Here is a 16,599-nt window from a genome sequence, read left to right on the forward strand (position 1 = left end):
AACTAGATCCCATATGCCACAACTAAGAGTTTATATGCCACAACTAAAGATCCCACATGCTGTAAGACCCAGCACAGCCAGGTAATTAAATAGTGAAAAAGAGAGCCAGTTAAGTCCATACATAATGGGCTTAACATACATAATCTGTTCATCTAATAAGAGCATGTTAGACACATGACTCATGAAACATGTAGAATTCTTATCAGATGGCTAGAAATAATTTGAAATAGGCAGAACTAGAAAAAGTAATAATTTAAAAAGCTGAGATACTTCAGTTTCTCCAGAACAAAAAACGGAGATAAGTATGATGAAACAGGGTAAAAGGGGAGTTTGAGGGGTAAAATATGCGGTTTAATATATATTGTCCGGGAATGAACCCAGAAGTTTTCAGCAGGAGATTCCACTGTGGTTTGCTGTGTTGTGAAGAAAGGCTGATTCTCCTGCCCTTGCCAAGCCTGGATAAAACACTCCCAACTAAACACCTCATTCTCATTGGGTTGACTCTATATGCTCACCTAGTATACGTCAGATAATTCAGACTTTTTCTTAGGTATCATGACACTAGAAACCTGGATGTGGTACTGCGGTTAGTACTGATAGAAAGGAATTTCTCCCATTATAATTTAGTTGATATTCTGGCTTATGCTTTACTTAGTGAGATATTCTGGTTTAGGCTTTACTTACATGGGCAACTCTGTGTCTGATCAACTTTGGAGGCTGTGATAAAATCATGTTCAGGCCTAAAAGAAAGTAGGTTAATCAGCATACCCTATTGTATTTCACTAACCACCTTTCTTTCTTTAGTGTCTTCATAGCTTAGTGATCACAGCATGGCTTATGGCCAGATGACTATGAGTTTGGAATCCTAGTTCTGACAACTAGTTAGCTGTGTAACCAAACATTTCTAAGCCTTGGTTTCGTCATATGTCACATGTCTCACAGGACTGTTCTGAAGATTAATGAAATGCACATGCAATATCTAGCCTTATGTTGTATACATGTTAACACCACTTTCTCTGTGCAGTTGCAATAGGGGTGATATCTCTGGGCAAGGCGAGCACAAAGAAATTATTCTTTGAAAGGCCATCAAGAAGCTCAGCTTTTACTGGGTAGGAGCACGTATGCATATCTAATTTGTTATGATATGATGCGATAATGACTCTGATAGTAACAAAATTCTATAGGAGTAAAAAGTAACTGCCATGTGTGGGTGGAGGGTGGGAAAGAGAATAAAGGAAGGTGCAGATAGAATTTAGCAGATGTTGTGTAGGTATATATTATGTTCTGGAGTGATTCTGTGGGATGAGTAGACAATGTAGGGAAGAGAGAATGGGGTTATGATAGGGAGAAAGACTAAGAATAGGTTGAGTCTAGCTCTGCAGAGCCTTTAATGCTACATAAATACATTTTTAGCAAGGGATTAACAGAATCAGATTTCAGTTCAAGATAGCAGAGTGGTGGACAAAAAGGGGGTGACTAGACGGATTTCAAAACTTGCTATAGCAATGGAAAAGAAGAGAGCGCCCCAAAACAAACCCTACTGTATATAGTCAAATGATTTTCAACAAGGTTGTCAAGACTACTAAATGGGGAAAGAAGTTTTTTCAACAAATATTAAAGTAAAAACTGGATGTCCACATTCAAGATAATGAAGGTGGACATATACCAAATGCCATGTATAAAAATTAGGTAAAAATAGATCAAAGACCTAAGTATAAGAGCTAAAACTATTAGAAGAAAACATAGAATGATTATGACATTGTATTTGCAATGATTTCTTGCATAGGCAACAAAAACATAGACAAAAGAAAAATAGATAAATTGGACTATTACAAAATTAGAAATCTTTGTGCCTCAAAGAACATAATTAACAGAGTGAAAAGGCACTCCATGGAATGGAAGAAACTGTTTGTAAATCAATTTGTATCTTATAAGGGTTATAAATATTTAGAATATACAAAAAACTCTTATAACTCAACAACAAAACAATTTGACTTTAAAATGGTCAAAAGACTTGATATTTCTCCAAAGATGTGCAGAAGGCCAACAAGCACATGAAAAGATACCTAACATCACTAATCATCAGGGAAATGCAAATCAGAACCGCAATGAGGACCACATCCCACTTGTTATGATGCTATTATCAAAAAGCAGGAACAACCAAAACAAGTGCTGGCCGAGACGTGGAGGAACTGGAAGCGTGTGTGCTATTGGAGGGGATGCACAGTGGTGTAGGCGCTATAAAAATGTCCTGGCGGTTCCTTAAAAAGTTAAAAACGATTGCCATATGATTCAGAAATTCCACTTCCAGGTATATATCCCAAATAATTGAAAGCAGGGTCTCAAAGAGATATTTGTACATCCACATTCATGGCAGCATCATGCACAATAGCAACCCAAATGTCCATCAGTAGAAAAATAAATAAAATGTGGTCTATACATATACAATAATATTATCCAGACTTTAAAAGGCAGGAAATTCTGATGCATGGTACCACATGGATGAATTTTGAAAGACATGTTAGGTAAAATAAACCAGGCCCAGAAAGACAAATACTGTAAGGTACCACTTACATGAGGTACATAGTCAAATTTATAAAGATGGAAAGAATTAATAGAGTGATGGTTGCCAGGGGCTGGGAGGAAGAGGGAATGAGGAGGTATTGTTTAATGGATATGAGTTTCAAGATGGGATATTGTGTAATGGATATAGAGTTTTGCAAGATGAAGAGTTCTGGAGTGGATAGTGGTGATGGATGTGCAACAACATGGATGTAGTGAATACCATTGAACTGTATGCTTGAAAATGATTAAGATGGTGTACAGTTAACCATTTTTTTTTTAAGGCGAATGACTAGGAAAAATGAGATACTGATACTTAATAAATGATGAGGCCTAAACCAATCTAGACAGTGGGGATGAAAGACTGGAAATAAATGTACATCGTAGGAATTTTAGAGGAAGATTCTTCAGGATGTCACGGAGGGATGGGTAAAGTGAGAAGTCCAAAGGAATTCTGAAGTTTCCTACATTTGGCAGCTAGATGTATGTTGTTTCTGTTAACCACGGTATGGAATACAGGAGAAAGAGCAAGTGTGAAAAGCAGGGTGACAATGAGATCAAATATAGATGAGTTGATTTTGTGTTATCTGTGTCATGTCCTAAAATCAGAGTTTGAGGTCAAAAGAAAGATACAGCGTATATTTACTGATACTGGAATCACTGATGATAAGTAAGCCTGAGGTTTTCCAACTTCTAAAAGACTTATAACTAAGGGTTTTTTTTAATGCTATTTTAATGATCCAAATAGTCTCAAGTGAATAGTATGTGTGCCTATAATTATGATGCATAAGGTACTATTTTTAAAAATGCCATTGCTTTGTAAATAAATCTCTTCAAGCATGGCAACATGGAAATTACAGCAACAATAGATATACTTAATAGTGAAAAGATTGGGAACCACTACAGAGGTAATCCTGGAGTCTATATGAAGATAAGTAAGGAATACAACTTTTATTCCCAGTTCACATAAGGCATTGATCTCTTATAGCCAAAGATGGGCTATTCCACATTGTAAAAAAAAATTATTTTCCACTTATCTTTCATATAATAGGACTCTTAACTTACCTTAAGGATTTAGACATATTTTATGCCATCATAGCACCAGTTCCATATTGAAAAACATCAACACCAAAAGAAAGAATTGCAGTGAAAATCTTCTACCTGTGGAGGATACCTCATCACATGCTATAAGTCCTGAATAAATAAAAATAATGGATAAGATAAAATTAAGACTGCATATCTAGATACTAATCTTTAGCCAGGGTAATTGTAAGGCCAGTTTCCTTTCTAACTCCTATTTAAGGAATTAGAATCTTGTTGTAGTCTAATGTTCAAAAACATGTTTCGTATATTTTGTTGTCCGATTGCTTACTGCAGGAAGCTAAAGATAATTTCAGTTCTTTCCTCAAGTACAGAAGTGAAGTTAGTGTTTAATATTTTTAATTGATTCCAAAGCAATGAAACTATTTCTAATAAACTAGAATGCATTAACCTCTCATCTTGATATTATTCCATAGTGCTGCCAATGTTCTAATTAGTTTTAGAATATTGGTGGGAAAAATGCACTAGAATAATGTTCAAAGTAGTCAAGAAAATCAGTCTTATCAAGTTCTGAGGAATTCTATTTGAAGGCCAAAGAGAAGTGAGTTCCAACTGAAGTCTAAGTTTGGTGCCAATGAGTAAATTACTCGACTGATTTGGTACTGCTTTTCTCATCTGTAAAATGTGTTTGTGTGTGTGTTAGTCACTTAGTCGTGTCTGACTCTTGGCAACCCCATGGACTGTAGCCTGCCAGGCTCCTTTGTCCATGGAATTCTCCAGGCAAGAATACTAGAGTGGGTTGTCATTCTCTTCTCCAGAGGATCTTCCTGACCCAGGAATTGAATCTGGATCTCCTGCATTGCAGTCAGGTTCTTTACCATCTGAACTACCAGGGAAGCCCCAAATGGGCTATATCCTGATCTATATGAATGGAATCAAGTACATTAAATATATTTTTAACAGAATTACTATACATTCTATACTATAGCCAGCCTTTTCACTTAATTTACCAATATTAACATAGATTTCCAGGATAATTTTTATTGCCTGAATAGAATTTTTTTTTTAAGTCACTTCTATACTCAAAACAATTGAGACTTACTATAATGAAGTTACTCAGAAAAGCAATATTGAAAAAGGAGTTGTAAACATGTTTGGAGAACTGTAAGAATCACTAGAATGAGTACAAACCTTTCAAAGCCTTGCAGGCTCCTTTGTGATCCTGCCATGTAAATGTCTCATTAGCCTTTGGTCACCTAATGACCTTGCTGAGTTTTTCTTTCATCTCAGCACAAGATTTATTCCCAACTGGCTGTAAGCCTTAGGTCTCTCATTCACTACTGATTTCCACCACATTCTTTGATATCCATTACCATGACTATTAGGGCTCTTTTTAAAATTAAAGGACAAGGTATGGAGTTTGTACAGGGAGAATAGGGCACTCTTAGAAGTCCACTTAACAGTTAAAAAAATTTTTTTAATTTCAAGAATGGACTACATACATCTGATAGTATATCCCACCATGCTTTTATTTAGTCATCCAAATGAGAACAAGCCAAATGATCTTCACGTGTATGGTCAGGGTAGAGAAAGTACAAATAGATATTAATTTTGCTACTACTACTCTGCGGATATAATGTTAAGGTGCAAAATTCTCTGCTACTGAATGTCCAAAGGATCCAGATCACCTTTTCTTTTAATCCTGCATTTAGCCAATTCATTACCCATTATACTACCAAGGACTGTTTTTGCTACAGTAACTCTTAAGTCTATATAAGCCCCACAAATACCTGAGAACTCTCGATATTTTCTACTCACCTCCATTTAGGTGAGCTTTTGCCTGCTCATGCCCTGAATGTTCGGTCTCCTGAATATCACTGGCTGAAAATGAAACGTAGGGCAGTTTTATAGTCCCTAAAAAGCTGACAGCTAGATATGGCATCTACATAAAACAAAAACCACAAAAAGTCAAGTCAAAGTTGAAGCTGCTAATCAGATTAGAGAAACTGCTCCATACTCAAAATATGGTATTCAGATTCAAAATCTATAATAAATTTTTAGTGAAAAATAATCCAAACAAATACTGAATACTGGGTGAGCAGTGTGGGAAGAATTCTTTTCTACTGCTAGGGAAGTAAACCGGCACAGTCATCTGGAGGGTGGTATGCCAAGAGCATGGAAAGTAGGCGTGCACCTCCCTAACAACTCGGGCTTCTCCGCTACGTACAGACCCTGGAGAAACTCTCACAGTCTGTTAACTGTTTTTGTTGTTGTTGTTATCTGTTGCTGTGTAACAAATCACTCTTAAGCTGTGTGGCTTAAAACAATACTAAACATTTATTATTCCACAGTTGCTGTGGGTCAGCAATTCCGGAGGGTATCAGGGTCTCTTGTGAAGCTGCAGTCCAAAAGCTGGCTGGGGCTCCTGTCATTTGTTTAACTGGAGCTGAAGGATCCTTTTAAGAAACTGCTGTCAAATGGGTCTCACGTTGGCATTAGTTGTTCGCTGTCCCAAAGGGCTGCTACGGTGTCCTCACAGTACAGTAGATGGCTTTACCAGAAGTAAGTGATCCGAGAGAACAAGGTGGAAACAGCAGGGTATTTATGACCTAGTCTGGGAATTCACACATCACTCTGCCATATTATGTTGGTCACACAGGTGAAACCTGATACAGCGTGGGAAGGGATTACTCAAGGGCACGAATCATTTAGGACTGTCTAGTTAACAGGCTCGCACACATGGGTCCACAAAAGGCACATATGACAACATTCACTGTAGTAGTATTTGCAGTGACAAGAATCGCAGGCAACTTGTGTGTTCATTCTGAGAGAAATCTTAAAGTAAAATGTGGTATATGCCTTGTGATGGAATACCGCATAGCAATCAAATGTAATGAACTGGATTTATGTCTTTTTTCAACTCAAAAGAAACAAAATTAGAAAAAAAGAATGAGATGTATAGCATAATGCAACTGATACAAGTTTAAAAACACTGTATATATTTATTTATTTCCACATTATATATTTTTAAAGATGTATGTGTTGCTAAATACATATAAAAAAGGCTGACTGGAAAGACATGTGGTTGCATATAGGAGAGAAGGAAATTGAAGAGGAGCTGAAGGAATAAGTAAGAGAATCAAACAAAAGAGGGGGCTTTGCAAGAAAAATGTGAACAGTGTCTCATGAATCAAGGAGAGGAATTATCTCAATTCTATGTAGTTGAGGTTTTAAAAAAATTTTGTTAAGGTAGAGTTGTAACGTGGTTCAAGTGGGCCTAAGAGACCTAATTGAGGCAAAATTCCTAATAGGTAAGGTTCTACTAGTTTCCTTGTGTTGTGTTTTTTATGTCATATTCCTGTGGAAGAAAAATTTCAATTATCTTAAAATACCTCTCTTATCTCCTTGTTGGAATGAATTTGTCCCCGCCCCCACCCCCACCCTTTTCTTTTGTTGGCCTTGCTGTGCCGCATTTAGGATCTTAGTTCCTTGACCAGGGATCAAAGTCTAAACCACTTGGACCACCAGAGCAGTTCCTGGAATGAAATTCTCTAACAGAACACAAACTTTCATTTCTCAAATGCAAATAACCTTGAGAGATAGCCTGTAAATACAATTTATATAAAAGAGTAAGTCATTGACATCAGATTTCCTTGTTAAGGATGTGTTTCATGGGAGACTAAATGAACAGGATTTTAAATTTCTTGAAAAGGTATCGAAGTGGAGAGATGGAAAAGAGAAGGAGCACTGCTGCTGCTGCTGCTGTTAGTCGCTTCAGTCGTGTCCGACTCTGTGCGACCCTATAGACGGCAGCCCACCAGGCTCCCCCGTCCCTGGGATTCTCCAGGCAAGAACACTGGAGTGGGTTGTCATTTCCTTCTCCAATGCAGGAAAGTGAAAGTGAAGTCATGTCCAACTCTTAGCGACCCCATGGACTGCAGCCTACCAGGCTTCTCCGTCCATGGGATTTTCCAGGCAAGAGTACCGGAGTGGGGTGCCATTGCCTTCTACTAGAAGGAGCACAGAGGGTGCATTTAGGTACCGATGACAGATCAAATCCCTCATGATTTTGATTAAAACTAGTGCTTTTAACAAAGTTCCTTTTAGGATTGAAGTAAGAAAAAGAGATCACCTTCCATTTATGGTAATCTAGTTTATTTTTAGTTCAAGGTACACAGATAAATAAATTTTCAATTTTGTTTAATTTTCACCATGGTTAACAACTAAATAAATATATTAACTTACTCTCTAGGTGTTGTTTCAAACTGATGACTACTTTTGGGGTTTAGCAGTAGTGGATTGATTGGTTTATCCTTAGGATAAATCAAAATCTAAACTTGAGGGAAGGTCAGTTTTTTATCATTTATAGAGCAATCAGGACTAAAAATGGAGAAGGTTCAGGTTAAAGCCTAATTTATCTTAGTGAAAGACACGTATACTGTAACAATTTTTCCAGAGATCAATTGTGACCTTTTGGGGACCACAGCCACTACTTCTGGTATTATAGAACAGCTGTTTCTTCTGAGTAACAACAGAAGCTACCAGTCCAAAGTAGACAATATTTACCAAGCTTTCTTTTTTTTTTAGGGATATCTTATTTTTAAAAGAATATTATCACTCTTGAAAAATTCTTCTTTGTGTGAGTGTATTTTATTTTTCATTTGTCCCTCGGACATCAGACACGTTAATATCAAGCCCTTATATGCCATCTAATGTAAAGTAATATAAGCACATATGATCTTTAAGCATGTATGATCCCTTAGGCAAAATACTCCCATGAAGACAACTCCCCATGGAGCATCTTGACAGCCAATTCTATAAACACAAAAACCACATACTTAATTCACAGCCCCACCTTGTTCTCTGTTCCACATGGTATTTTTGATTGAGCACCAGCTCCTTAAGGCATCATTGTAATATTTGGTTAACAGTAACTGACATATTTACATAATAACAGCTGATTTTCATATAAGCCTTCACAAACAATCTAGGGAATTTTAGAAAATACTCTGTGGCTATGAAGCATTTTAAAGTTTAATATTTCTTCACAACTCTTCTGTTCTCCCTGCACTACTTATTAAAGGCCCTGTACTGAGGACATTATCTAAGGATCACTTCTCCGCTAGACTGTAAGCTCCATGAAAGCAGGGCCTATGCCTACCTTGTTCATTGATGATTCCTAAGACCCCAGTAAGGCATCAAATCATATTTCATAAACACTTGAACTTGTACCTCATGACTTATTAGATGAATTTATATGATCAATTTTTCTTGACAACTGGGTTGAACGTTTACAATAGAGACATTTCACCTATCAGAACAAGACCGTAAAAAATATTCTAACCTTTTCGTATGGAAAGTGTGAAATAAACAATACAACGTGGTCCAGAGAGGTCCAGAGACCAGTGAAAGTCACGTTACGTTAAGACCACCTTCCTCCACCCCACCCCGTGTTCTGCTGCTCCTTTATGATTCTGTAAAAAGCAGATTCAATTAACTAGTTGTTTTTTTTTTAATATTTCCAAGTTCATTAAGAAAAACTAAAAAAACTAGTTTGTAAAAGTTTTTATTGTATCCGTGCCACACATAGTAGTGAAAAATAACACTCCTAAAAAAAAGAATGCTACCTTTTCCACAACATTTTATTTTAAATAAAACTTCAAGTACTCTTACATAGGTACAAAAAAATTCTGATCTATTTGCCTCCAACAGGCCACCACAACACACAGTAGATAAAACACAGTGGTTACAAATGTCTTGTAAATTTATTTCTGAGGCAAGGCAAATGGGAGGGAAATGTTTCTATGAAAAAATACTGTGTGTGTAGGAAATTGTCACAATTTTATTCCACATGGATACAAATGATTATACTTTAATTTAGGCCCTGGTGGCTTAAAATTATATAACAAAATAGAAAAAATGGAAAACTAATATCCCCTACACCCTGTTTCAAAGGCAGGCACTACCAAGATCAAGGAGACGCCACAGTGTTGGTAGAGGATAATTACTGTACAAGCTGTATAGCTATAATTACCTTCAGACTAAAATAAAATGCTACAATCCTTCTAAGGCATAAACAATAATGTCTGCAAACAATATATACACATAATACATATTTAAAACAAGACTTAATATAAACAATAATGAACAGTATATACATGTCAATTTTTCTTCACTGTTTTGAAATACAATTTAACTACACAAGTGATGCAGCAACATATATATATATATATGTATATATATATAAATGTACTTGTAACTCTACAGTAAAGTTTATTTTTGGTGCTTTTATAGCACATCAGTGTAAACAGTTTAACTTGGCTTTGTTTTATATTTTAAAACATTCCTTGTTGTATTTTCAAGATTTAAAGCAATTTTTCTAGTTCTTCCTTTTCACAGAAAACGAAGATTCTGGATGTGGTTTAATCATAAATAATTCATAAAATTAAATACATTCACTAAAAAATAAACTACAAAGTAAAAAAATGAAAAATAGATATTTATTGAGAGGGAAAGAACCATTTCCCATGTTAGAGCTCTGGTGTTGAATATTCAGTGCGATTTGATATATTTTAATTGCTATTGCACTATAACACCCTTTCCTTTGAAAATTCTTTGGGTGTGCTTCCCTGTTCTACCTAAATTAGCTGATAAATCACACAAACCCATAACCAAGGGCCTTGGTTGTTGTAGGAGTGAAGCCTTTAAAAACGGTATCATTCTTCTGATACTTTTTTTTTCGTGATACTTATTTTAAGGGAAAAAAAGTCATTATGTATGTGCCTTGCACATGTGTGTAAATACAGTTCACACTGCTGGTCTCATTCATCCTTATTTAAAAGGGAAAAAAAGAAAAGATTATTATAACTTCAGCTCACTTTGAAAGTATCTGTCCACTTTTTTTCAAAATACTTTCTCATACTGTGGCCAGCTCTGCCTATATCAGAATCATCTTCATTAAATGTTTCACAGTTGTCAAAAACAAGCCTGACATCTAGAGCAAAAGTTTCAAGGTTTGGGTACCTGGAAGAAAACACACGATTAGAGATTGCTTTTGTAGGCTGGTTTCATTCTGCAGACAAAGAAAGAGGTAATAAAAGATAAAATGTAAAACTGAAAGCAAAAAGAAAAAAATAGGGTAACTGCTTTTAAACTGATATAAAACACATTATACCATCTTATAAATGGGACATTTAAAAAACTGCATGTATTCTGAATGTACAGAATTTAAAGGCAGGTTAAATGCAGAACAGACTTCTCTTGAAGATCATGATATATTTCAACAAACTAGCATTTTTCTTACACCAAATTCCTGTTCAACCTGTAACACAATTCTGTTACTGGATTCATTCCAATTGACTTATTAACTCTGACCAACCGTGTCACTTGTAGTGCCCTATTATTCACGTTCAAAAATATTTAGCTGCAGTAAAAAGAATATAAATGCTTCCTATGTACTACGAACATGACATCTGCCCTGTAGCTTTTACATAGATCCCAGGGTTGGTCCCTCTGTTTAAACCTTGCTCCTTTCCCATTTTTCTTCTCTCTTCAGATATACTCTTGCTCAAACACTAGAGTATGATGATCCAAAACAAGCAAAAAAAGCACGTGCTGTCTCTTTATTGGAGATAGCATTAGGAACCGCCTTTCAATGAAAAGCACTCAGTGCTTTCTTGGGTAGGATAATCCCAGTTCTCTTTCCCTGTAAGAATCCAGAGAAGAGAACTGAAAGGTGCATGAATATGCCTAAACTTATTAGTAAAGAAGGAGTAGTGCCTTTCAAGCCAAACCAAGCCAAAGCAATAGTATACTGCTGCTGCTGCTAAATCGCTTCAGTCGTGTCCTACTCTGTGCAAGCCCACCAGGCTTCCCAGTCCCTGGAATTCTCTAGGCAAGAACGCTGGAGTGGGTTGCCATTTCCTTCTCCAATGCATGAAAGTGAAAAAATAAAGTGAAGTTGCTCAGTTGTGTCCGACTCCTAGCGACCCCATGGACTGCAGCCTACCAGGACCTTCCGTCCATGGGATTTTCCAGGCAAGAGTACTGCAGTGGGGTGCCATGGCCTTCTCCAATAGTATACTGCTACTGCTGCTGCTAAGTCGCTGCAGTCGTGTCCGACTCCGTGCGACCCCATAGACGGCAGCCCACCAGGCTCCCCCGTCCCTGGGATTCTCCAGGCAAGAACACTGGAGTGGGTTGCCATTTCCTTCTCCAATGCAGGAAAGTGAAAAGTGAAAGTGAAGCCGCTCAGTCCTGTCTGACCCTCCAGCGACCCCATGGACTTCAGCCTTCCAGGCTCCTCCATCCATAGGACTTTCCAGGCAAGAGTACTGGAGTGGGGTGACATTGCCTTCTCCGAATAGTATACTAGTTGGATACTAAAATAATTTACCCATTAGAAATACATATGGAGCACACACTGAAGCTCTGAGACCTGGTAAAAGTGGAATTATTTATTTGATGAAATACCTTGTACAGGCTTTTCACTTCTACCTTCTAATTAGTGCAACAATGAAAGAGAAAAATTTCTTTATCTGTAATGAGTTCACAGAGCTGTCAGCCCTATGTAACCTCATCTATTTTCCAGTTCTTCTAGGAATTATTATTTTTTAAATTGAGGTGAAATTCACATAACATCAAATTAACCATTTAAAGTAGATAATTAAGGTATTTAGCACACTCAAAACATTGTACTACCTAGGTCCCAGAACATTGTCATCACCCCAAAAGGAACCTCTTAATCCGTTAAGCATATACTCTATGCCTTCCTATCCCTAGCCCCTGGCAACCATCAACCCTTCCTTTTGTCTCTATACATTTACCTATTCTGGACATTTTACATAAATGCAATCAGGTAACATGTGTGGGAATAATTTTTATAAAATATTTTAAAGTTACCTTGAGAAATATTTCTCTCTTTATACTGTTCCTTACTACAAGAAAAGGTTAATGATTAATGCTAGAGAGACAAATCCAGGAGAAAATTCTAGGTGAGATTCTAGTGAAGTAAGTGCAATTACCACACCTGGGCCCTTCTTTTCTGAAAGGAAGGGGCAGGCTATGGAACCCAGAAAGATTCATTACAGTAAGGTACTTCCTCCCTCTGTTCTCTAAGTTTTTTTAGTTTAAAAATTGAAATATTATATGAGTTTGAGTCCCCGCTCATTACTTTGGGTTTCGTAAAACAACTCAAAGTTGGAAGAGCCTGCATTCTCTGAATTTTGCCTCCCATTTGGCTGACATCACAAACAAGATTATAAAGAACTGCTTCTCTCTGCTTGCCTCTGCTGTGACCTCATGCATTCACCAGGACCCATTCTCAAAAAGGAGCTTTGATTTTGCAGATCTTCTGGTAATTCTGTGTTAATATATAAGCCTGTTTATTTTGAGGTTTAGGTTCACCCTCTATCCAGGAACTGGAGAATTATGGAAGGTAAAGTCAGGAATTAAACACTGGCAAGGTTTTCCTGCATAAGTTTCTGTCCTGGTCATGATGACTATAAAGTCCATGCTACCCTCCTTTTGAGTATTTTGATAGAGAAAGCAAAAGAACTAGTTCATATATAGACAGAAGTTTCTGCTATTTGGATTGTATTCGAATCAATAGTTTTAATGTTTTCTGAGTCAGAGCAGAAATTAAAAAAAAATAATTCCCTTTGGAAATTAAAAAAAATTTCCCTTTGGAAATTAAAAAAAATAATAAAGTGAAATGGATATAATTCTTTAAAAAACTGACAGTTCAGCCTCCAGAGAAATAAACTAGTCATTTGGTCAATCTCGTAAATAATTTGATACATATAAGACAGTCACTGATCTTTATTAGTTAAGTTCTATGCAACTCTTCTAAATTGAGTGTAGATTATAGGCTGCAGAGATTTTAACCAAAAGAATATCCAGGAAGAATATAATAATGCAATTAAATATATTTTATAGTTTTTGAAAATATAAATTTCCTTCCTTCTCCATATTTTTTAATGACTTTGCTTGAAGTGATGGGCATAGCCTATATACTAAGCTAAACTGGTATGGAGGATTAAAGGGAACAGGCTGCATGGAGAATGTAGTCGCACAGCTCCTGGCCATTGATGCGAAGAGTGCTTTTGTGTGGGCTTGTTTTGTAAGCAAACAGCCTTATTCTTGTGGCTCCAAAATGTCTAGAACTAGTGTCCAATGTCCAGAACCAACTAAATGCCACTCTCTAAGAGCTGCTACTCTGGCAGAAGTCTGAGGCAATCTAGCAAAGATCATTAACTGTGGCCAGAAGTCATTTTTCTCTTTGGATAGGATCACAAAGATAATAGGGTAGAGAAGAGCAGATAATAATATTCTTCCACATTTAATAAACACATTTTCAGTATTCTCCAACAACCCACAATAAGACTTTTAATATTTAACATTTCCAGTGATCTTCTATCTCTTAACTGTAATAATCTGAAAATTATTACAGGGTCAATTTTCATTAAAGCCACACGAGATAGCGTCAATGTTCCACTGATATACAATACAAGCTCTAGGTTGCATGTTATTTACTTAGGAGGTTTTCTTGATACTTTTCCTTACCTTCCAGGCTGGGTTTAGTGCCCTTCCAATGTCAGAAGGCTTTATCGCACAGCTTTTTAAATATTTAAATAATTTTAATTGATTTGTCTTACATACTCTGCTACCCTGACCAAACATACACACCCCTCCAAAGGCAGAGCCTATGTCTTTGTTGTTAATTAATGTATTTTTGGCTCGCTAGAAAAGTACCCAGCATATACCAAGCATTCAATGGATATCGAACTGAAATGATTTACTTACTGTCCACTACTTAATTTCTCTCTAATTGTGGAAAAATCCATAGGCTTCTTAATAACTTTCTTATAACCAGGAACAAGTTTCAAGTTTACAGGAAGTAGAAAAGGCCATGCATCCTCATGAGTTTCCATTTCAGTAAGGATCATACTAAAGAAAATAATGTCTGAAATCAGTATCTATGCTTTAGAAACATCTATTTTTATTAAAAATTTAGCTTTCCAATCTTTCAAGTAAAAAATGCAAATTAACTTCTTTAAAAATATACACTATAGACTTTCATTTCCTATTTATACAAACTGTCAAAAAGTTGTCTTACTATAGTAGGTGATTTCTAAGCAAATAAAATGGAAAGCTAAATATATAGTACATGAGAACTGAAATAATACCTGCAAAGAGCTAGGTCCTTGGAGTCATCTCTTTTAGGTTTCTTAACAGAAGTGAAACTTTCTTGCTTCGATATGTTAATAGAACTGTTTTCCTCCATTTTTCTTTTTTTCAGGTCTTTGACCCCTCTTTTCAGCGAACTGCTTGTTGATGCAGAGTCTTCATCTTCAGTATCCCCTGTTAAAGTCACTTTCTTGCCTTTTTTTGACTCACTCTTTTTTCCTTTGACATGAAGTTTTTTGATTTTTAGGGTTTGACCACTTGCCTTTAATTTAAAAAAAAGGAAATGAGGTGTAAGAAAAATAACTGTCGAGAGGCCTTTTATTATTTTATGTTATGAAAGTCTGACAGGGCAAACAAAAAGAATATTATCTCTGATCTAGAAGGCTGATAATTTCAACAGAGATCTATGAATTTTTTTCCTCCTATAATATGAGGCAAAAACTCTAATAAAGCATGAACAATTTATTTGAGGAGTTCTTAAAATCTGATGATGTTGATCACATGGTAAGCAATCTTTGGTACTACAGAACTTAGAGCAGCACTGTTTCTTAGTCTAGGTCACTAACAGCATGACTTTAAAGATACAAAGTACTACTTTTTTGAGCACAATATAATTAACAACAAAGATGAATATAAACAAAAATACAGATCTTATTAATAAGCAAGTTAAAGAGATAATTTAAAAGCTAGACCAAAACAAGGAAAATAGCTCATGAAGTGTTAAACAGAGAAGTCCTTTGTAAGCAATCAAATATACTGGAAATTGATACTTCTTTCTACTAATAGATAAAGAAAAAAGACATTTTCTACAAGGATAGAGTTCTACAAAGTTGTGGTTACCAGGTGTGAACAAAGCAGAGGCGAAGGAAGAGAAAAAAAATGTTGATATTTGAGGAAAACAATGAAGAAATAGTATAAAAGAGATTATATTTGGAATCAAACAACATGAATTGTAGCTATGGCTCTGTCAGTTACTAGCTATGGAACTTTGTACAAAAATATCTGTGAGTCCCCATTATCTCACTTGTAAAATAAAAAAGACATGCCACACAATTGGTAAAGTCATTCTAGCTCCAAAATTGTATGAAAAAAAAAAAAAAAACCAAAAAGCTCAACATGACCTTATGCAGTCTAACTACAATTTGCAGGCAGCACACTGATAAAATGATTAAACTCCTTCCTATCCCTCAATTTAGAAATAGGGAAATAAATCTGTATTTTCAGACTTAACTGTTACAATAAATATAATAGATCATTGACGAATATCAGTGCAAAGATACTGGTAATGTATGGCTTTTGTTTTAATTTTCCAGGATAGTTTGTCCTCTTTCAGAAAACGATAGCCTCTCTTAACCAGATAATTAAGAAATTGTAGACTTAAAACTTAAGAGTCAGATATCAATCTACCAATAGTTTAAAGCTAGTTGTATTCTTGGGATGAATTTGGCTGAAAAACATTTTTCTGGAGTACTTCATATCAATTTCTTTGAGAATTTCAGGACCTCTTCTACCATTATTTTGAAAAATAGCTTTTAATCAAGCAATTAAAAGTATTTGGTTCTCTATTGGTAAGGTAAAAGTATAATTAAAGAGATATTTTAATTGGCTAAAATAATAAGACAAACCATAAATCTAGCACCTTCCCCATACTGTATCAAAGAATCACTACCTCTTGAAACTGGAATAAATTAAAATGTTTTACTAAGTCTCTTCTGCATTTAATTTATTAATTTTTATTCACTAAAATCTGATTATTTTGAGTTTTAATGTTATGCCCTGAAAGTTTTCAGCACTAGAAAAACAGAACGA

At 35.8% G+C, this 16,599-nt stretch overlaps 1 protein-coding gene across 50 annotated transcripts in view; it reads right to left on the bottom strand.

The window, feature by feature from the left end:
- Positions 1-9,153: 9,153 nt before the first annotated feature.
- The window catches only part of BAZ2B (bromodomain adjacent to zinc finger domain 2B), a 332,790-nt gene continuing 325,344 nt past the window's right edge, over positions 9,154-16,599 (bottom strand). For all 50 annotated transcript variants that reach the window (XM_086355017.1, XM_086355007.1, XM_086354868.1 and 47 more), the window contains 3 exons: positions 14,790-15,052; positions 14,407-14,550; positions 9,154-10,626 (listed from right to left, as the gene is read on the bottom strand). In XM_086355017.1, coding sequence (XP_086211143.1) covers positions 10,473-10,626; positions 14,407-14,550; positions 14,790-15,052 — 561 coding nt within the window. In that variant the 3' untranslated portion in view covers positions 9,154-10,472. The remainder of the gene's footprint in view (positions 10,627-14,406; positions 14,551-14,789; positions 15,053-16,599) is intronic.

This window comes from Bos grunniens, chromosome 2 (assembly GCF_055505025.1).
Source record: "Bos grunniens cultivar Pamir isolate PY7600 chromosome 2, Bosgru_T2T1.0, whole genome shotgun sequence".
In the NCBI taxonomy this organism is placed as follows: Eukaryota; Metazoa; Chordata; class Mammalia; order Artiodactyla; family Bovidae; genus Bos; species Bos grunniens.